General features: G+C 44.5%; 1 protein-coding gene across 1 annotated transcript in view; it reads left to right on the top strand.

Moving 5' to 3' along the window:
* The first annotated feature begins 276 nt into the window (after positions 1 to 276).
* Positions 277 to 22536, top strand: part of DAO (D-amino acid oxidase) — a 33796-nt gene continuing 11536 nt past the window's right edge. The window contains exons 1-6 of the mRNA XM_036741018.1: positions 277 to 412; positions 15674 to 15869; positions 18147 to 18261; positions 20184 to 20260; positions 20753 to 20818; positions 22069 to 22123. Of these exons, the coding sequence (XP_036596913.1) occupies positions 15682 to 15869; positions 18147 to 18261; positions 20184 to 20260; positions 20753 to 20818; positions 22069 to 22123 (501 nt within the window). The 5' untranslated portion in view covers positions 277 to 412; positions 15674 to 15681. The remainder of the gene's footprint in view (positions 413 to 15673; positions 15870 to 18146; positions 18262 to 20183; positions 20261 to 20752; positions 20819 to 22068; positions 22124 to 22536) is intronic.

The raw sequence follows: 22536 nt of genomic DNA, 5'->3' as shown, positions 1-22536 counted from the left end.
TCAAACCAGCCAGCCAGGAGATGGGTCAGATGGGTCAGTCACAGCCAGCTGCCCCCATGAAGTAAGAGGTCAATTCACTTCATCTCTCAGGGGATGGATGAGAGAGAGAGAGAGAGAGAGAGAGAGAGAGAGGAGGGAGATCTCCCAAGGCTGGGCCCAATTCCAGTTCCATTCCAAAGTCAGGCCAAAGGGCTCAGCTCCACCTTGTCCAGAACCCCTGCCCTGCTTCTGACTGGCTGGTTGGGCCACTGCAGTCACTAGAGGACTTTGACCTCCCTCTGCAGCCCTGGGAGGGGGTAAGAGAGGCTGCAGAAGGGAGGCTGGGACCCTTGAAGCAGAGGGAGGCAGGAGAGAAGTCCTTGGCTGCCGGATTACTTGGATCCCATCTGTCCCCAGAGGATCGGGAGAACAGGTGAGCAGGTGACTGGTGACCAGCCCTGGGACAGTGCGGGAAGGAGATTGAGTGTCTCTTTTTGCCTGGAGGTTTGGGAGGATCCCGGATCTCTAAGCCTGATAGTTGACCTAGGAAGGAGTGGCCCAGCTCAAGGCAAAAGTAATGGCCTGTAGGAGAGACCTTGGATAAAAGGGGGGTGGTGGGGGTGGCTGTTGTTGTATTTGTCCTTCATTCTCGAAGAGGACCATGACATCAGGGAAATGACGACATGGCTTGCAGTTGACTTTTATTGGAGTGAGGGAGGGCTGTGCAAGGTCACCAGCCTCACTTTCTCCTCCAGAGCCACCTGGGTCCAGGGACCTGATATTCATCAGGATGATTGGAGATGGCCCAGGATGCACTGGGAGACCCTGCCGGGGGTAGAGGGAATGGGAAAGACACTGGCTTTGACGTTGGAAGATTTGAATTTCAGACTCAGCTCTGCCTTTAGGAGCCCTGTGCTCCTGACCTTGGGAAGGGCCTTGTGATGGTGTTGAGGTGGGTGACACACAGGGCTGGCATCTCAGCCATAGGATTGGGAAAGAGAGAGGCAGTTAGCCTTCCAGCCTGAGCAGTTATACCCACCCATTTTGTGCCAGGCATTGTTCTGAGTGGTCTCCTGGGCAGGAAGTCCCCAGTCAGGAGAGTAGGGTCCAGGGTCCAGGCAGGATTGACCTGGAGGTGGAGGCAGAGAAACTGGATTATATGAAGCCGGATCAGCCACTCTTGTGGCCTTTGCAAGTCAGCCTCCTCTATGGGTGTCCCTTTTGTAAAATGAACCTGCTAGACTCCATGACCCCGAGGCACCTTCCAGGTCTAGGTTTCTCTATTGCTGGTTCCCTCCATCGTCTAGTCCAAATAGCAGTCACTGAACAATCCTAAAATGCAGTCTCTGCATGACCTTGGGTGTTACTTCCTCATTTAAGACAAAGTGCTAATAATGTCATGGTTGTTAAGTTGTTTCACTGTGTCTTTTTGACCCTATTTTGGGGTTTGCGTGGAGAAGATGCTGGAGTGGTTTGCCATCTCCTTCTCCAGTTCATTTTACAGATGAGAAAACTGAGGCAAACAGGGTGAAGTGACTTGCCTAGGGTCACACAGTTTGTGTCTGAGGCTGGATTTGAACTAAGAAAAATGAAGCTTCCTGATTCCAAGCCCAGTGCTTTATGCGCTTCAGCTCCACCTAGCTGCAAAAGCGGTAATGCTAATGGCTAACACTGAAGGTTTCAAAGTGTTTTACATACATTTTTTGTCCTTATTTTCTCCAGTTGAGGAAGCTGAGGCAGACTGAGATGAAATGACCTGGTCAGAGGCACTCAGCTAGCAGGGGTCTGGGGCTGTATTTGAACTCAGATCTTCCTGGCTCCAAAGCCAGCCCTCTGTTCACTGCTCCTGCTAAAGAAAGCCAAGGATAATAGTAAGATGGGGAGTTGAGATTTGTTTGTTTCATTTTGGTTTCAGCTAATATTGAGGAACAGAGGAAGGTTAATGAAGGCATAGGACTGTTCTTTGAGTGGATGGGATAATTGCTGGGCACCGATAGGAGAATGAGCTATCTAGGTCTTTGTTTGTTTCTGGTTTTTTTTCTGCCAAGACTGAACTGAACTGGACTGAAAAGCACAGAACAAACATGGTTAATAGGAAGTTGATATCTAAGATAAATAAGTAAGGGCATTATCAGAAAACACTTAGCCTATCTGGATAAATTAACCAAGTAGACCCAGAAACTGCATCCTCCAATTGGGGAGCCAACGTCAGGGACCTTTGAGAGAGTGTGGAGATCCAGATGGGGACCACAGCACGGGAACAGAGCCAATGTTCTCCCAAAACTCAAAAAAAAAAGAAGTGAGGAAGAGGATGGAATATGCAAACTGCAGGCTGGCTAGCTTGACTTCAGTTCCCGGCAAAATCCAAGGACATGTTCCTAAAGAGATGCCCAATAAACATGTTGTGCTGTGAATAGAGGGCTGGGCCTGGACTCAGGAATACTTGAGTTCAAATGTGGCTTTAGACACTTACTAGCTGTGTGACCCTGGGCAAGTCACTTAGTCCTGTTTGCCTAAAAACCCTAACCCTAAGGGTTTTTAGGCAGACACTACGGTTAGGACTAGGGTTAGTTTCTTTACCTGTAAAATGAGCTGGAGAAGGAAATGACAAATCAAGAAAACCTCAGATGGGTCACGAGAGGCTAACAGGACTGAAAAGATGACTGACCAATGAACATTTAGAAAAGGAAAGCAGGAGCCATCAAAATAAAAAGATCATCAAAGAAGCAGATTGTGTCCTACTAACCTTATGCAAAACTGATAGGCTAGCGGGGTGCTGGAGCAGTAGTTTTCCTTGATTCTAATAAAACATTTGACCAAGTGTCTCATGCTGTTCTTAGGGACAAGACAGGGTGAAGTGACTTGCCCAGGGTCACACAGTGTCTTAGACTGGATTTGAACTCAGAAAGATGAATCTTCCTGACTCCAGATTAGGCACTCTATGCACTATGGCACCACCTAGCTGCCTCTGGCTTCCTCTAAGTTCCAACTAAAATCCCACCTTCTAGCAGGAAGCCTTCCCAAAACCCTCCTAATTCCAGTGCCTTCCCTCTATTAATTTTTTATTTAATATTTTATTTAATTTAAAATTTAATAGTTATTCTATAAATAGTTTGCTCTCTCTCTCTCTCTCTCTCTCTCTATATATATATATATATATATAATTTCATGTTGTTCCCTGCTTCTCCCATTAGAGTATAAGCTCCTTGAGGGCAGGCTGTCTTTTGCCTCTTTTTATATCCCTAGCACTTAGTACACTACCTGGTACACAGTAGGCACTTAATAAATGTTTGTTGAACTGAATTGAAACTTTTAATAGGGGTAAATACAAAGTCTTACCTTGGGTTCAAAAATCAACTTTGCAAGTAAAAGATGGGGGAGCTATTGCTAGTTGGCGATATTTGTATGAAAAAGACTTGGGAGTTTTGGTGGCAGCATGAATCCTCAGGGTGACCCGGCGGGCTCCGAAGCTGATGCGATCTTGGGCTGCCTCAAGCTGTCTTAGAATTATCACTAAGGAGGTGACAGGCCTGCTACACTCTGCCAAGAATGGCCGCATTGCAGGCAATCTATCGACAAGAATTCACCAGCTTGTACTAGATACTAGGGCTACAAATAGAAAAGGCAAACAGTTCCTGCCCTCATGGACCTTACAGTTTAGCCAAGATAATGTACATAAAGGCTTCTATAAATTATATGGCAGCTAGGTGGCGCCATAGAGGATAGAGTACTGAGCATGGAGTCTGGAAGATTCATCTCGAGGCCTGAGGCTGCTGGTTCCCCATCCCTGTTCTAGTCTGTTGAAGTATTGGAACGCCTGGAAGAAGCATTGGCTTTGTCCCCAGCACATAGAAGCAGGAGCAGTGGAAGAAAGGGGCAAAGAGGCAGATTTAGGTTTGAGGTCAAGAAATACTTCCTGACGGGGAAAGCTGTTCGTAAATGGAATGGGCAGCCTTGAGAGGTAGTGAGCTCCCCATCACTGGAAGTTTTTCCTTAAAACCTCCATAACCCCTTGTATTGTAGAAGGGATCCTTGTTAAATATGGGTTAAATCAGATGATTTCTGAGTCACAGCTCGGTGAGTCAGTGAAATATCTCCTCCCCAAGTTTCTGTTTTCTCCTCTGAAATAAGGGGCTTGGCCTCCCTAATAGGGAGGTTATGGATTCATGAGGCCAAACAAGATGTCCATTTTCTGACATGGTGGGAATTTGTTTTTCTTGACTATGTTTATTATGAGAAGTTCTTTTGGATGGTGGGTGGAAAAAAGTGGGAGGGCTAGCAATCACCAAAAAATAATAAATATTTATTAAGTATGTACTATGTGCCAGGCATCACGCTAAGCACTGGGGATACAAAAAGAGGCAAAAGACAGTCCCTGCCCTCAAGGAGCTCACAATCTAATTGGGGGGTAGCAATAGGATGGCCCCCCAAAATTTAAAAGAGGGCCATTGAAGTATTTTTGAAATGCGCAGAAGAGAACAGAAGGAAGGCCAAGAAGGAAGCAGGACAATTTTGAAAGAGACTTGGTAAACTTACTATGTTCTTAAAAGGAAAAGCAAGCTGTATAGGAAAGAGATTTGGGGTTCCATGGGCAACCTTCTATCTCTACTTTACTGTGCAGAGAGAAATAACTCATTTTATTTGGGATCTGTTAGGTTCAGATTTTTTTTTAAAATCATAGGGATTATTTATCTTCAAATTTCAAAACTGGCTACTTCAGAGAAATTTAAAAAATTAACGAGATTGGACCAGATCAGAGGTGCAGAACCTGTGGCCTCGAGGCCACACATGACCCTCTAGGTCCTCAAGTTCAGCTCTTTGACTGAATTGAAATGAGGCCACATGTGGTCCTCTAGATCCTCAAATGTGGCCCTTTGACAGAATCTGTTTGAATTCAGCCATAAGGCTGCACTCAAGGACCTAGAGGGCCATGTATGGCCTGGAGGCCACAGTTGCCCACCCGTGGACCAGATGATCTCAAGGGTCTCTTCCATCTCTGATGCCTGTGACTGACCCTATGTCACTATGCTACCTTCAGAGAAAAGAGGTTGCAGAATCTTATCACTCTCCCTGCTCCCAAGCCCTCCATGGCCCTCTCTTGGGGAGGTACAGACTCTGTCTCCCCAGCTGGGACAGTTCATGTTGACTTTAGCCAGAAATTTGAAATGAAGAACATTCCATTTGCCGTTCCTGTTCTGTCCTAATCCATCTATTTTCTGTAGCTTCTTGGACAACTGCCTTATGCCCTCATTCTCTAATTTATCACTTTCTATTGTATAAAAAAGGAAATCCAGAAGTATTTTTTATTTTTTTCTTCTTTTTAAAAATTTATTTCATGTGTAAATATATATATATATATTTACATATATATATATATTACATTCATTTTTTAAAATTTTGAATTCCAAATTGCCTCCCTCCCTCCTGCCTTTGTCCCACCCACAGGGAAGGTGAGCAATATGAATTTATATATTTGTGTGGATAGAGCACTGGGCCTGGAGTCAGGAGGGCTGAATTCAAATCTGATCTTAGACAATTACTAGCTGTGTCACCCTGGACCAGTCACTTAACCTCTATTTGCCTTAATCCACTGGAAAAGGAAATGGCACACCACTCTAGCAAAATTTGTCAAGAACATCTCATGGACAGAATAGCACATAGACTGTGCTATAGTCCACAGGGTCGTGAAGAGTTGGACATGACTGAATAGCTGTACAACAACAAAATACGAGAGAAGTCATGCAAAACATATTTCCTTATTAGCCATGTTATAAAAGGAAACACACAAAAAGACCCAAGAAAAAGTAAAAAAAGAAAAAGTATGTTTTAATCTGTACTCAGATTTCATTAGTTCTTTCTCTGGGGTTGAATAGCATTTTTCATTATGGGTACTTTGGGATTGTCGTGCATCATTGCATTGCTGAGAATAGCTAAGTCATTCACAGCTGCTCATCAGACAACGTTGCTATTATTGTATACAATGTTCTCCTGGTTCTGCTCAATTCACTCTGTGTCAGTTCATATAAATCTTCCCAGGTTTTTTGGAAACCATCCTGCTTATCATTTTTTTATAGCATAGTAGAATTACGAGTATATATGTTTTCTAATACTTAAATTGTTTTTCCAATTGCATGTAAAAATTTGTAACATTCATCTAAAAATTTTGGATTTCAAGTTCTTTCCCTTTCTCCCTTCCCTTCCCCCTCTTTGAGAAGGCAAGCAATTTGATATAAATTATACATGTAGCATCATGCAAAAATGTTTCTATATTAGTCATGTTGTAAAAGAAAACACAGACCAAAAAAAGCCCCAAGAAAAATAAACAAAGTAAAAAAAAAGGGTGCTTTGATCTGCTTTCACACTGTATCAGTTCTGTCTCTGGAGGTGGATAGCATTTTTCACCATGAGTCCTTTGGAATTGTTTTGGAGCATCTTGATCATCATTTCTTATAGCATAATAGTATTCCATCACAATCGTATACCACAACTTGTTCAGCCATCCCCCAATTGATGGGCATCTCCTCAATTTCCAACTCTTTGCCACCACAAAAAAATAAATATTTTTGTATATATAGGTCCTTTTCCCTTAAAAAAATCTCTTTGGGATATAGACCGAGTAGTGGCATTTCTGGATCAAAGGGGATACACAGTTTTATAGCCCTTTGGGCATAGTTCCAAATTTCTCTTCAGAATGGTTGGATCAGTTTATAACTCCACCAACAGTGCATTAGTATGCCAATTTTCCCACATCCTCTCCAACATTTGTCATTTTCCTTTTCTGTGATATTAGCTAATCTGATGGGTATAAGGTGGTACTTCAGAGTTGCTTTAATTTGTATTTGTCTAATCAGTAGTGATTTAGAGCATTTTTACATAATTATTAATAGCTTTGATTTCTTCTGAAAACTACCTGTTTATATCCTTTAACCATTTATCAACTGGGGAATGACTTGTATTCTTACAAATTTGACTCAATTCTCTATATATTTGAGAAGTAAGGCCTTTATAGAGAAATTAGTGTAACAATTTCCTCCCAGTTTCCTGCTTTCCTTTTGATTTCGGCTGCGTTGCTTTTGTTTGTGTGAAATCTTTTTAATTTAATGTAATCAAAATTATCCATTTTACATCCTGTGATACTCTCTATCTCTTGTTTGCTCATAAATTCTTCCTTTATCCATAGATATGAAAGGTAAATTATTTCATAGAAGTATTTTTAAAATACTTGGTTGATTTATTTAAAGTCCTGCATCTCTCTCTTCCATTCTGCTACCCTCTTCATCACATATCCCCTGCTCAAAAACTTTCAATGGCTCTCTATTACCTCCAGGGTAAATTACAAACTGCCATAGGATCAGAGAGCTCCAGCTGGAAGGGATCTCAAAGGCCTTATCTCATTTTGAGGATGAGGAAACTCAGGCCCGGGGAGGTTTTAGTGACTAGCCCAAGACCCTAAGGTGGCTGGTTTGAGATCTGAACCAAGTTCTTCCTCCTACAGAGTTCAGACTCTGCTGCTGTTCCATGAAAGTAAGTCCTTTAGAATCTGGCCCCAGTCTCCCTCTGCAGCCTTCCTGCACATTTCTCCTCCTCACACACTCTGTCTTTTATCTAGATTGGCCTCCTTCTTATTCTCTGAAGTCATTGTTCCCTGGCCTGTCTTCAGGCATTCACACAGGTCATCTTCCTGGCCTGGAATGCATCCCCTTCCTCAGCTCTGACTCCCAGAATTCCTCTCTTCCTTTAAGGTTTAAGCCAGATGTTGCCGCCTCTGGATGACAATCCCAGTCACTAAAAAGCAAAATAATTTTCATGCACCACTTCACTTAATCCTCACAACAACCCTGTGAGGCATGTGCTTTTATCCCTATTTTAAAGATGGGGAAACTGAGGGTCAGAGAGATTGGGTTGCCCATGAACAGGAAGACAGAGAGGGAGAATCTGTGCAGTCAGGGACAATTTGAGCTTTGTTCATACTTGTTGATGTCTACCTTCTTAGTGTGACCTGGGGTAAGTTACTTCCCCTCTGTATGACTTTGTTTCTTCCTCTGTAAAAAGGAGATTACACTAGATGATCCCTAAGGTTCCTTCTAACTCTGATATCCTATGACTGAAATTCATTCATCCATTCATTCATCCATCCATCCGTCCATCCATCCATCCATCCATCCATCCATCCATCCATCCATCCATCCATCCATCCATCTATCCGTTCATCCATCCATCCATTCATCCATTCATTCATTCATCCGTCCATCCATCCATCCATCCATCCATCCATCCATCCATTCATTCATTCATTATCCATTCAACATTCATTCAGCAGCTACTATGTAATAGCCACTGTGCTAAGCCCTGGGAAATGGAGAAATTGAGGTCTGGAGGAGTGCCTCAGCTTGCTGGAAGTCACACAGTTAGTTTATGAGCTGGGTAGAACCATGACTAGATACCACGACATCCAGAAATGGAGAAGAAAGCTGCTTTTTTTTCTTTCACTTTACTCGTTGGGGAGGAAGCCTCAGTGACCTGAGCCAAATGCCCCAGGACATGTCCCTTGGCTTTGTGGAGTCAGAAGACCTTATTTGACTTCCAGAGACTGGAGAAAAAAAAAACATCAGAAAGATGCCAAAATGCAGAAGGCCCTCTATTATAGAACATTGGATCCTAGAATCTGAGAAGGTTTAAGCTGGGAGAGACCTTAGACTTAGACACTGTACAGAATGAGGCGGTGTGGTCCAGGGGTTGGAATACGGAATCTGGTATCAAGAGCTGGATTCAAATCCTACTTCAGGCATTTGTTGTTGGTGTTTGTCCTTTCTTTTCAAAGAAGACCAATGACATCATAGTGATGTCTTGACTTGAGGGGGAAGTGGATTTAAGTGAGGCAGACTTTGTCAGTGGTCAGCCTCACTCTCTCTTCCAGAGTAATCAGGGTCCAGTAGCAAGACAACAGTCAAGATGATTGACTATGGTCCAGGATGCAGTGGATGACCCTGGTGTCTTTGATGCCTGACCAAGCTCAAAGCATCCATAGTACCTTCTTCAGCCGCCTTCATGGCCATTGGAACAAATTGTCCTCATCTGCCCATTCTGCTGGGGCACATCTCCACATGCTTGAGATAGACGTCCTCCTAACTCACTGATGGGTTTGAAGCCTGTTGGTTTATAATGCTTAGCCCCAAATAAAAGAATTTGTTCTGTGAAGTTTGAATTCAGTCAAAGGACTGTACTCGAGGACCTAGAGGGCCTCCCCACCCCTGGTTTAGCCCATCTGCTGTGACAGGTTTACCGAGGTTTGGCTGCTGTGTGCATACTACAGCTTTTTGGAGCCACAGGAAAGAGCTGGGTGACAGGTGAACAACTGGAAAACTGGGTTCTGGACCTCAGTTTCCTCATTTGCAAAATAGCGATGATAAGACCTCTGGTACCTACGGACCTACCACAGGTTGAGGTGATGTTCAAAAGAGATAATGTATGTAAAGTAACATTAAGTTAAACATAAACGTTAAGTGTTCTATAAATGTAATGATGATGATAGCATTTCCATAGCGAATTATCGAGGGAGTCCCCCTCCACCGCTGCCTTCCCTCAGAAGCCCAGAATTTGAGAATTGGGAATTGGAAGGGGTGTCAGTGGCCATCTGGTCCAACCTCTACCTGAAGGAATCCCCACCATAACAGACCCAACGGGTGGTCCTCCAGTCTCTGCTTGAAGACTGTGGCTCCAACTCCTAAGCCTTACATCTGCTCCTACCTCTGGTGCTCTCTGATCTTTCCCCCAAAGAGTGAAAAAAGAAGGGCATCTCAGTAACTAATCCTCTTTGGGCAGATTTAGGACAAAGGGGTGTCTCCAACCTCCAGCAGCCCACAGCAGCCAATTGTCATAGGATCAGAGACCTAGAGACGGAAGACCCCTTATAGACCAGGGAGTCCAACCCCCTCATTTTACAGGTGTTAAGCATTTACCTAGCATCACACAGCTAATAAGTTTCTTTTTTTAAACAATTATTTATTTTATTCTGAACTTTAGAAATAAAATGGGGGTGGGGAGAAAAAAGACAAAGCTAATTTCTGAGGCAGGATTTGGGATCTTTCTGATAATCAGCATACCGTACAGCCTCTCAATTCATTTAACCTGCCTGTGACTCAGTCATTTGTAAATAAGGCATAAATGGACCTAAGAGCCAATGCTTTGCCTTCCATGGGGAAAACTACTCCTCAAACGGAGCCTCAAACCCTACAATGAGTGAATGAATGAATCAGCATTTATTAAGTGCCTACTGTGTGCCATATGGGAGGGGGAGACCCAGGACAAAAATAAACCAATGTCTGCCCTCAAGGTGCTTCTATCTTATTTGCTGAAAGCTCATCAGGTTGACCTGGAAATTCCCCTGACCAATCACCTCCTTACATGTAGACACTGGGGGTGGGGGGAATGAATTCGAAAGGCCACTGGATTTCTTAGTGACAAAGCTTACCTAAGAACTCTGATCGTTTGGCTCCAGACCAGTGTTCTGACTAGGCCATCAACCATCCCTCTCAGATTACCTTCCTTTTGTTGTAGTTGTGGAATTGTTTTACAGTCATATCTGACTCTGTGATGCCATTTAGAGTTTTCCAAGCAGAAATACTGGTGTTTGCCATTTCTTTTTCCAGCTCATTTTACAGATGAGGAAACTGAGACAAACAGGGTAAAGTGACTTGCCCAGGGTCGCACAGTTAGGAGGCATCCGAGGCTGCATTTGAACTCAGGACCATGAGTCTTCCTGACCTGAGGCCCATCATTCTATCCACTGCAACACCTAACTGCCTCTACCTTCATTTATCCCATCTGTATCTTGCATATAACTAGTCACTTACATATCGTCCCACCCCCAACCCCTTAGAATATACCCCCCTTGAGGTCTGGGACTGTCTTTTGCCTTTCTTTACATTCCCAGAGCTTAGCACAATGCTTGGCAATGTTTGTTGATTGACTTTATGTTTATTTCATTAAATATTTCCCAATTACATGTAAAAATTTTTGTAACAATCATTTTTGAAAATTTTGAGTTCCAAATTCTCTCTTCCCCCCATTCTTCCCATCCCTCCCCCTCCTCAGGAAGGCACACAATTTGATATCTAATACACATGTAAAGTCATGCAAAATATATTTCCATATTAGTCATGTTGCAAAAGAAAACACAAACAAAGCAGTAAAAAGGAAGAGAGCTTTTTTTTAGTCTGCTTCACTATGCATTCAAGGCTCATCATGAACTGACTTTTTTTTTTCTCTCTTCAGATTGCCAGCTCTCAGTACAGCTTCTGGCATATAGTAAGGGATTAATAAGTGTTTGTTGACTGACTGACTGACTGACTCCCTCTGTCTTTGTCAACATTTTCTGTGTGCTCCTTTGAAGCAGAGGGGTTGGCTGGGGTGGGGGGAGGGGAGTACTGGTCTTCCTGGAGTTCTGGTGGGCACGGAGCTGAACCACACGTGTCCAGAGTTCACTGGAGAAGTCCCATGATGAAGCCTCCTGTATGTGTTGTTTCTGCTGGAGACTTGGCTGAGGAAGCCTGTCCAGTGTCCAATTTTTGTGGCCTGGAGCCTTTATCAATCCCCCCTCCTCCCCACCCCTCACCCGGTGGTAAAAAGACCTTTTTAAAGAATGTGCTGCAACAGAAACCCCATTCAGGGCCCTGCAGGCCAAGCTGCCAGGAGGTGGGGGGGTGGGGTGCTGTGGGAGGAGAGTTTGGAGAACAGAGGAGGGAAAATTGAATTGGGCTGTCCCATAGCTTTGTTTATGGTCAGTGACAGCTGATTCCCTCCTTTTGGGGCAAACGGAGCCCCCAGGACAAATCTAGATAGGACATACCCATGATTCTACTTAACAGAGGGCATCCTCTGACTAGACTGATGTCTCACAGTTCAGCTGTGGGCGTAGGGGATGGCGATCAAAGTCAATAAACATTCACTGAAGCCCTACTGTGTGCCAGGCATTGGGCTGGATGTTCAAGAAGAAAAAATGAAATACCTCAGGGTGCTCACCTGCTATGGAAGTGGGGGTGGGGGAGTCAATTGCATGTATATGGTTAGGTATATACAAGATGTATACAGTGCGAATATAAGGTAATTTTGAGGGATTGGAGTATAGAGACAAGACCAACAAACCTCATGTAGGAAGCTATGCAAAGGATGCACAGGCTGGAATGTGCTGGTAAATGTTTAACAACCGGCTCTTGGGGAAAACATGTGCACTGGATACACTTTTAAGTTTTAATCTGTCCGAGTAACTTTTGTTTCCATGATTTTCTTAAGTCTACACAATCAACAAAACATGAAATCAAGCCCTGAATTGTTGCATTTGCCAAGTTCGGAGCTATAAATGCTCTCACTGAAAATTTAACTATCAGCTCTTAGGAACCAGTTAGAGCTGGCTACAGAACACTGCTATGTCCAGGTGACCCTAAGTAGGTCATCTGGGGAGTAACATATGCTTAGTTTAGAAAAATAGTTTGGAGCCAAACTGTAAATGGCTTTAAATGGAGTTTATGATTAATCAGAGAACCAATTAGGACAAGAGGAATACAGGATGGGTAGGGGGTGGTACAGTGGATAGAGCACCGGGTCTGGAGTCAGGAAGATATGAGTTCAAATTCAGCCTCAGACACTTACTAGCTGTGTGAACCTGGACAAGTCACTTAACCCTTACTTGCCTCAGTTCCTATGTATAAAATAACCTGGAAAAGGAAATGCAGACTATCCTAGTACCTTTGCTAAGAAAACACCACGGACAAGTCCATGTGGTTGTGAAGAGTCAGATAAGACCGAATGACCGTACAACAACAATTCTATGTGCCAGGCACACAGTACACAATTATTATCCCATTTGGGTAGTCACTGAGCCTGGGGTCAGGAACACTCATGAAGATGAGTTAAAATGGGCAAGTCACTTCACTCTGTTTGCCTCAGTTTCCTCATCTGCAAAATGAGCTGGAGAAGGAAATGGCAAATCACTCCAGTTGCTTTGCCGTTTGTCCTTTGTTCTCAAAGAGGACCATGACATCTTTCTTTCAAAGCATTCGGGTATCTCTGCCAAGAAATGAGGTCATGAAGAGGTAGACACAACTGAAAACGACTGACCGAAAACAGGCGTCTTTGGATCGTGATCTGCACCGGTGGGGGAACTGTACTGACTGAAGAGGTCCTAGTGTTCTACAAACCTGTTTTATGGGGTTCTGAGGCTCAAACAAGATCATCTCTGTAAAGAATTAGGAAAAGGGATGTAGAAATGCTAGTTATTCCTTCCACCACCAGGTGGCACTGATAGTACCATTCACTGGGGAGTTTGTCCCACTGGATAGAAATATTCAAAAAAATGCTTTCTAGGGTGACCAGTCAGCAACCTTCTATGCTTCAGCTCTGCCTCTTTCTGTAGGGCCGGACTGCTTCACCGTCAGACTGTGTGTGTTTGTGTATGAGAAGGACTGGCCAATAAGCCCCATCCTCATGAGCCTGTGCAGTAGGCATCATGGTTCCTGGCTCAGGCAGCTCTCCATGGAAAAGGCTGAGGAACCTGCATCCAGCATGCTCAGCGTCTGAGGGCGGCGCTTATTGGCCATCCCTCTGTTACACGTAGGTCTAGCCAATCAAAACTGGTTCAGAGCTCCCAGCAGTCACGAGGGAAGCCCAGCCTTATAGCAAGTCTGTGGGCTTCTTATGTTCCAGTGAGCGCTGGTCAGGTGACTGTGGCACAATGGATTTGGCTTTCCATAGAAGCCGATTCATGCTCACATAATGTATACAGCTTATTTTAACTCAACACAGACCTGATTAAAACAGATAGCCCTTACTGCAAGAACACAATACATGATAAAACAAGTATCTTCCAATGCAGCTGGAAGTCTGCCACTCTCCTAAAATCCAGAAATCTCCTCAAAATGTAAATAGAGCTCTTGATCCTGGAGTGATTTGCCATTTCCTTCTAAGGCAAACAGGGTCACTCAGCTAGTAAGTGTCTGAGGCCAGATTTGAACTCAGGAATTAAAAAATGAAATGGAGAAGTTTATATTTGATTTGAGAGCCGTTAGGAGACCACTGGAGCTTTTTAAGAAGGGGGTGACACAGTGAGATTTATAATTAAAGACATAACTTTGGAAGCTATTTGGAGGATGAGCTGGAGGGAGGAGAGACTTCAGCTGAGAAGCAATGAGAGCCTTGCTTAAGGTGATGGATCTATGAGTACAGGAAAGAGGTCAGATGTTGACCAGCAAGGAATTCTGTGGTTCTACACTCATAAAACTACAGCTCTTGAGCTCATATTTCTTCTATTTATCAATTGTCTGACCTTGGGCAAGTTAAACTCTCTGAGCCTCAGTTTCCTCACCTGTGAAATGAAGGGTCCTTTCCAGCTCTAAACCCATGTTTGTATTTCTGACATTTACTGGTTGTGTGCCTTTGGGCACTTAAACTCTCTTAGCCTCAGTTTACTCTCCTGTAAAATAATGAAGTAGCTGGGCTTGATGGCCTCTGGGGTCCCTTCCAGTTCTAGATCCAGCAGTTTGTGATCTGGCCCAGCAGACAAGGTATGACCACAGTGGTCAGTTGTGTAATTAACCCAAGTCACACTTGAATATTTACCAGTAGACCGTGACCAACTGGTTGGGGTCACCTGGGTTAGAGAGTAATAGAGTTTCAGCTAAACTCCCTTTTTTTCCTCTAAAGATGGGGAAGCTTAGAGACATGGGAAATGGTCTTTCCACATATGACGATTTTTCAGAAAAGGGCAGATAGTTACCAGCTTTATAGAATAACACAACCCCAGAACTAAGAATTGTTGATCGATTGACTAACGGATGGAAGACTACCTAGTGGCCATCTGGTCCAACCCATACCTGAACAAGGATTCTGTCTACAACATATGTAACAAATGGTCATCTAGCCTTTGGCTGAAGGCCCTCTTTGATGAAGTACCCTCTACCTCCCCAAGCAGTCCCTTGTCCTTTGGGACCCCTTCATTTTAAGGAAAAATTTCTCTGACATCAAGGCTGAATCTACCTTTCTGTGTCTTCCACTTGCTGTCCTTGGCTCCTTTCTTCCTGGGGCCAAGCAAAACAAGGTTAGTCCCTCTTTGGCATCAACCCGTATTCCTATGGCATGATCTCAAGGCCCTTCACCTTAAAGACTGACCTCCATACAATGATCCTGCTCACCAATGCCTATTTCATGGCACCTAGAAGGTAACAACATTTTGGTTGGCTAGACCAGGTCAGCTAGTCAGTCAACAAGCATTTATTGCTCTGTGCCAGGCATTGTGCCAAGCTCTGGAGATACAAAGAAAGGAAGAGATCATCCCTGATCTCAAGGAGCTCACGGTCTAATTGGAAAGATAACAAACATACACACATACAAGCTACATGCAGGATAAATCGGATAAATCCATAGAGGTGATCCATGGTGATGGACCTAGAGCTGGGACGTCATAGGCCATTTGGCCAATCTCAGCATTTTACCGATGAGGAAACTGAGTCTCAGAGAGGGAATGTGATTTGTCCAAGGTCACATGGCTAATAAGTGTAAGTGATGTGTCTTAGAACAGGGATTGCCATTTACTCAAAGTCCTGAGGTTTCTGAAGAAGGAAACCGAGTCCCATCATCAGCTCTTTTCTGCTGGAGGCTGTCTCACCTCTGAGGCTGACCCTCTTTTCTCCACTCCCTACAGCCTCCACCATGCGTGTGGTCGTGATTGGGGCAGGAGTGATCGGACTGTCCACTGCGCTGTGCATCCACCAGCATTACCACCGCACCCTGCGGCCCCTGTCCATCGAGGTGTACGCCGACCGCTTCACTCCCCTCACCACTAGCGATGGGGCTGCAGGCTTCTGGCAGCCCTACCTCTCAGAGGAACTGCAGGAGAGGTAAGCAAGGAACCCCGGGGTGGGGTGGGGGTGGGGCCAGCCACTCCAGTGGTTCTAGCTCAGAGAGGCAAGCACTGGCTGTGTCAATCTGACCTTTAGTCACGGAGCATTCCAACTCATCTGATGCTACGGTAACAGTAGCAATACCCATTTCTACTGACCCTGTAGGGATCATTGTGGGGGCCCCTGTATCAGCCTCTTCTGGCAATCTGGGGCCTTGGAGAAGTTTGGTTTTTTTTTTTTTTTTTTTTTGGTAACAAAAAGAATTGAACTGTCCAGAGACAGGGAAAAAAATACTAGTTCTGGAGACTGAGGACCTGGGTTCAAATCCTGCCTCTCATATTTACTCTCTAGATGACCTTGGGCAAGTCACTTACCACTGTAGTTTCTCTCTCTGTAAAATGAAGAAATTGGGCTCAACAGTTTCTGAGGTCTCTTCCAGCCTCTGATGCTTCCTCCCTGTGACTCGGGGCAAATCACTTAACCTCCCTGGGCTTCAGCCTCTCTCTCCATAACATTTGCCTATTAAGGTACTCCTCCCCTTTTCAACTGTGTATCTGTGGGAGCCTGGATTTTCTTTATGTCCTTTGCCAAAGCCACATATTACAATAGATTAAATGCAGAGGCAGACATGAGAATTCTACTGTTTTTGATTGAAGTCAGACATTAAAGAGATTTGCAAAAACATGCAAAGCAAGGTTACTCTTCTCACTAAATTTTTTTTTTGTTTTGGAGAATTTTGCTGTGTTTCATGAAAACATAATGAGTTTAATATTATTTTTAATGAATTAATGCATTCATATTTTAAAATGTGATTTGTTTTCATTTCTAATGCAGTAAGTATTGCATGATATAACCCACGTATACAAAAGCTCTTTGGGGTCCTGATCATTTTTAAGAGGGGAAAGGGTTCTGCCACCAAAACCTTGGAGAAGTGCTACTCTAGCCCATATTTTGAAGGTGAGTGGAAGGACAGCCTCTATTCAGACCAATACACAACCATCCCCACTTTATTAATGAGGAAAGGGAATATCCCAGAGATGAAATTCATTATCTAAGGTGCAGTTAGTTAAGGGATTGGTCGATAGTCATCCAGGCAAAGATCAATGGAGACAGAATTCTAAACCTAGCTCTTTAAGTTCCAGATCAGCCACTTACACTTTAGTGAGAATGAATTCCTATCCTTTAATGACACATAAGCTGAGGGGAGAGAATAGGGGGAGGGGAATTTTGATAAAGAAGGAGGGGGAGAGAGGGAGGGATTTGGAGTTTGGATTCCTTGACTCATAGATCGAGAGCTGGAGGAGCCCTTAGATGCCAATCTGACAGAGGAGGAAACAGGCCCAGAGCTATGCTGTGACTTGCCTTCAACAAGAAGGTTTTTCTGATCTCAGCTGTTCATGAACTCCCTTCCCAAGCCACCTTTTCCTTATTTTGTATCTAGTCATACATGTACATGCATGTATTTGCACACATACATATTTACATGCATACATATATCTATATAGATACATGAATGTGCATCAGCATATGGTTGCTGTCCTTCATTCTCAAAGAGGACCGAAATGCCATCACCATGTTGGAGTCAAGGCAGTTCAATTCTGCTTTGCTCATGGAGCACAGCCCCTTCTCTGATGTGGGCATGCCATGCTGGGCAGTCCTGTGCTAGTGTCTCCCATGTCACTGTATGTACCTGATAGAATGTGAACTCCTTGAGGGAAGGTGATCTTTCGTTCTTTGCCTGTATTCCCAATACAGTGCTGCTTGGCACATAGTAGGTGCTAAACAAATATTGCACTCATAGTGAGCAGCGAATGTTTGAACCCAGGTCCTCTGGCTCCAGGTCTGGTTCTTTCCCTTAGCACTGGAGGCTTTACCTGGGTGCCTCTGGGCAGGAGTGAGTGATGTCAGCTCATAGTATTGCACGTAAGATGTGAGCAGGGGGAACTTGACAGAGCTAAGCATCTTCAAGAGGAGCATGATAGCTTGGACTCAACACCTCTGAGGTCCCTCTGGCTTCAAGATCTGGGCCTCAGTTTCCTCATCTGTAAAGTGAAAGGGTTGGACTCAACAGCCTCCGAGGTCCCTTCTGGTTCCAGATGTAGGATCTAGCTGATTTCTGAAGTCTCCTCCAGCCCTCCCCTTTCTCAGACCAGGCCCCAGCCAGCTCCCAGCTCTACTGAGGGTCCCTCCTGGGGCTAGCACAATGGTGATGCCAGTAGCTACTTCCAGGAGTTTTCCCACCCCTTTGCCTGAAGTGTGTGTCTGTCCTCACAGGGCTTGGAACCAAAAGACCTTTGAATACCTACTGGGCTACGTCAATTCTCCAGAAGCCAAGAAAATGGGTCTATTCCTCATCTCAGGCTACAACCTCTTCACCAAAGTTGTCCCGGTAAGTCAGCTTGACCCAGAATTGGGGATCCTGCAGCCTTGAGGCCACAACCTCGAGGCCGCAGGTTCCCCACTCTTGGCTTGACCTCAGTCCTGGGAGGGAGAGAGTCTTTGTTGGAAACAGCAAAGAATTAGAAACTAAAAGAGAGGCCCATCCATTGGGGAATGGCTGAACAAGTTAGGGCATAAAAATGTGATGGAATACTATTGTGCTGTAAGAAAGATGAAAGGGATGGTTGCGGAGAAACCTGGGAAGACTTTTATGAACTGATGCAAAGCGAAGCGAGCAGAATCAGGAGAACAATTTATACAATAACAACCATATTGTGGAAATAGGCAACTCTGAAGGACTTCGGAACTCTGGTCAACGCGATGACCAACCGCCATTCCAGAGGACCAAACATGAAACATGCCGCTCACCTCTGGATAGACGGTGATGCACTTAGGATGCAGTTGCCGTTGAAATAATCTAGTCAAGAGGTGATGAGGGTCTGGATTAGGGGGTGGCTGTGTGTGTAGAAAGAAGGGCATGAATGACGATAGCTAGCAATTATACAGAGCTTTAAAATTTACTATGATAGCTAACGTTTGTATAGTGTTTGCTATGTGTCAGCCACTGGACTAAGTGCTTTATAATGATTACCTCTTTTTGTTCTTACAACAACCCTGGGAGGGAGGCACGATTATTATCCCCATTTTACAGATAAGGAAACTGAGGCAGACAGAAGTTGAGTGACTTGCCTGGGGTCATAAAGCTAGAAAATGGCTGACTCAGGATTTGAACTCAGATCTCCCTGATTCTAGTATCGCTTATATTCTGTATAGCTCTGGAAAGTAGAATTAACACCAATGAGTAGAAGGTATACTAAGACACGGATTTAGGGACAATATAAACATATATGAGTTGGACTTGGAGCCAGAAAGATATGCATTCTAAATCTGCTTCTGAAACTTGCTATGGTAAGAGGAAAAAATGCTAAACTGAGTCATAAGACTGGAATTCAAATCCCAGTTCTTTTACTTTCTACCTGTGTGACCTTGGCCAAGTCACTTAACCTTGGTGGGCTTAAGTTTGGCTGTCTATAAAGTGGACTAAATGGCTCCCTGGGTCCCTTCCAGCTCCAGATCCATGACTACATAACCTTAGCTGTGTGACCTTGGGCCACTTGCTTAACCTCTCTGAACTGGCCTCCACTTCCTTATTTGCAAAATGGTGACAATAATACTCCTAGCACCAAAGTCACAAAGTTGTGGTGAAGCTCAGATGAGATGAGTTGATAAGGAGCCCTCTGCAAGCTTTGAATCATTATAGAAATGGCACCTATTATTGGGAGGAAGAAGGTCCTCGTGGAGCTGTCTCTAAATGTAGATAGTGAGGTTCTCATTGCTGGAGGTATTCAAGTGGAATCCTGGTGACTGCTTTTCTCTTCGTAACATGCCCCCCTCCTACCTTTCCAGTCTTCTTACACGTTGGTCTCCTTCCAGAAACTTTGTGATTAAGCCATACTGACCTACTCTCTGCTCTGTACCCACTCCATTCCTGGACATGTTTTCCTCTTCACCTCCGTGTCTTGAAATCCCTGGTTCCTTTCAGGACTGGGGCCAAGTATCACCTTCTTCATGAAGCCTGCCTTGATGAGAGCTGTCCCTTCCAAAGCTCCTCTGTATCTATTTTGAACACATTGTGTATGTATTTAGAGGTGATCATGTGGTCTCCCCCACTGGAAGGTGAGCTTCTGGAGGGCAAGCATTGTTTTTGCCTTTTCTTCCTATCGCAAGGTTTAGCATAGTACCTGGTACATGCTAAGAGACCATATACAATGTGCTTTTTGGTTGGTTGATACAGGGGATTTCTGAAGGGGTAAGAGTTTGTATTAGAAGCTCCCTTTGGAGCTCATGGGGTCATGATTTTTCCCTGTGCAGGATCCCTCCTGGAAGGACACCGTTCTGGGGTTCCGGAAACTGACGCCCCGAGAGCTTGAGCTGTTTCCTGGTTATAGGTAGGACTGATGGGACAATTGGGCAGGGGGTAGTTCCCTTCAGGCAGAGCAGAACTCCCCCCAAGGCTGTTGTATGGCAGGCACTGTTGGCTGGTACTTTCCCTTGTGGAGCCATGAACAGCATTGCCTTGGGCTTCCAAGCCTAACCCCTGCCAAACCCCTACATGTAGGTAGGCCTATGTCCAGTCTGCTTTGAGGACAGCTTGGGGAGATAACTCTTCCAACATCAAAAGGATGGGAATTTAAGAATACCTTTTAGGACCAAGCTTTGTCGATGGATGAAGTGCATTTTTTCTTAATCCTAAAGGAAGAAAGAATAGAAATAAGAATATAAAAATGTTTAATTTAAAGTAAAATTATAGTATCTGCTTGTAATAATTTGTATTTCAAGTGTATTTGCACATTATAGTAAAATGATTTTAAAATGTATATGAATTGCTGGGCCTGGTCCTTCTTCCATTCCATTCCTTTGCTCCTCATCTCTTGTGTTAGCTATGGATGGTTCAACACAGCATTGATCCTGGAGGGCAAGAGCTATCTGTCTTGGCTTACCCAGAGGTGAGTGCTGCCCCATTCCGATCAGGAGCATGGCTGGGTGGGTGGGAGGGGATTCAGCCTCTCAGGCTGAAGAATGCCATTCATTATCCTGACAAAATAATATAGTGTTGTATTTAAAGGACCCATGAATGATTCCATCTTTTCAGCCTGGCTCCAAGGGGCAGAAATAAAAGCGGGGGGTAGATACTACAAGGAGACAGATTTAAGCTAGGCGCAGTTAGAGCCTTCTCAATCTGGGCAGCCTCAGGAGGCATCTGTTTTTTCCTCACTAGACCTGGACTGCTTCAGACAAGTCGAGGATGGCCACTTGGTGGACAAGTTGTTCTAGTCTAAGTTGGACTAGATGCCTCTGAGATTCAGCCTTGGAGATTCTGGGACTCTGTCTATGGAGGGCTTCTCTCTACCAAGATGTCTAGTGGAGTCGAAGTTCCTTGGGTGTAGGGATTGTTTCATGTAGATTCTGGGACTCTCTCTATGGAGGCCTCTCTACCAAAATGTCCGGTGGAGTCGAAGTTCCTTGGGTAGGGGGATTGTTTCATGTGTCTTTGTGTCCTTGGATACAACAGAGAGGCAGTGGGTGATGGAGAGGTGGAGAACCTGTCTTGGAGGCAGAAGATCTGGGTTCCAGTGTGATTAAGCCTAATTAGCTTAAGTCCCACTTCAGTTCTGAACTGCTGAGCTCCAGGGATTCTCCAGCCTCAGGCTCCCCAGGAGACCACAGCTTGGCCTCTAGGGGTTCTTAACCTGAGGTCTGTGAATTGTTTTTTGCATATTCTGAGGACTTTTATTTCCACATTCTTCTTTGGTAATTCTATGCACTTTATTTTTACGAATTTAAAAATTTGATTCTGAGAAGTCCATAGGCTTCCTCAGACTGTCCATGACCCCCCAAAAGATGAAGAACCCTTTCTCCAGGCCCTAAATCCAGCTGGAGGAACAGGAGGCCAGAGACCCCTTTAACTACTGAGGAACTGGGGAGAGTCAATGTTGGAGACAGATGACCCAGGTTCAAATCTTGGCTTTGTTATTTGTATTTTCCCCTCTCTGAGCCTCAGTTTCTCCAACTGTAAAATGAGCTTCTTGGGTTTCACAGCCTTTAAAAGCTCACCTTAGTCTCTCCATTTAGAAGATGAGAGCATTAGACTAGATGGTCTTGAAGCTCTAGGTCTTGCGAAGAAGAACACTGGGCAGGACTGTGGCCTTCTGACTGACCGACCACCTTCCCCTGCTGGAACCTTGTTGTGTTGCAGGTTAACTGAACGGGGAGTCAAGTTCTTCCTGAGAAAAGTCCACTCCTTTGAGGAGGTAAGTCAAGGCTGAAGAATGGATTGGCCAAAGGCGGGAGGGAGACCAGGGCCATTCTTCTTGATTCTAGCTGCCTCCCCTCGCTGGGCACCCAGAACCTTCCACGGAGGGCGGGGGAGGGCAGGGGAAGCTTCTGGTTTGCAGTAACCCCTTGCCCTCACTTTTAAGTACTTTCCATTTTGGCCTGTGAGCTCCTGGCAGGCAGGGGATGCTTTTCTCTTTCTTTGTAGCCCCAGAGCTTAACATGGTACTTGGCACATGTTGTTCACTCTTTTTCAGTTGTGTCTGATTCTTTCATGACCCCACTTGGGGTTTTCTTGGCAAAGGTACTGGATTGATTTGCCATTTCCTTCTCTATCTCATTTGACAGATGAGGAAACTGAGGCAGACAGAGTTAAATGACTTGTCCAGGG

Source organism: Trichosurus vulpecula, chromosome 1 (genome assembly GCF_011100635.1).
Source record: "Trichosurus vulpecula isolate mTriVul1 chromosome 1, mTriVul1.pri, whole genome shotgun sequence".
Taxonomy (NCBI): Eukaryota; Metazoa; Chordata; class Mammalia; order Diprotodontia; family Phalangeridae; genus Trichosurus; species Trichosurus vulpecula.
This window is presented reverse-complemented; position numbering and strand designations above follow the sequence as displayed.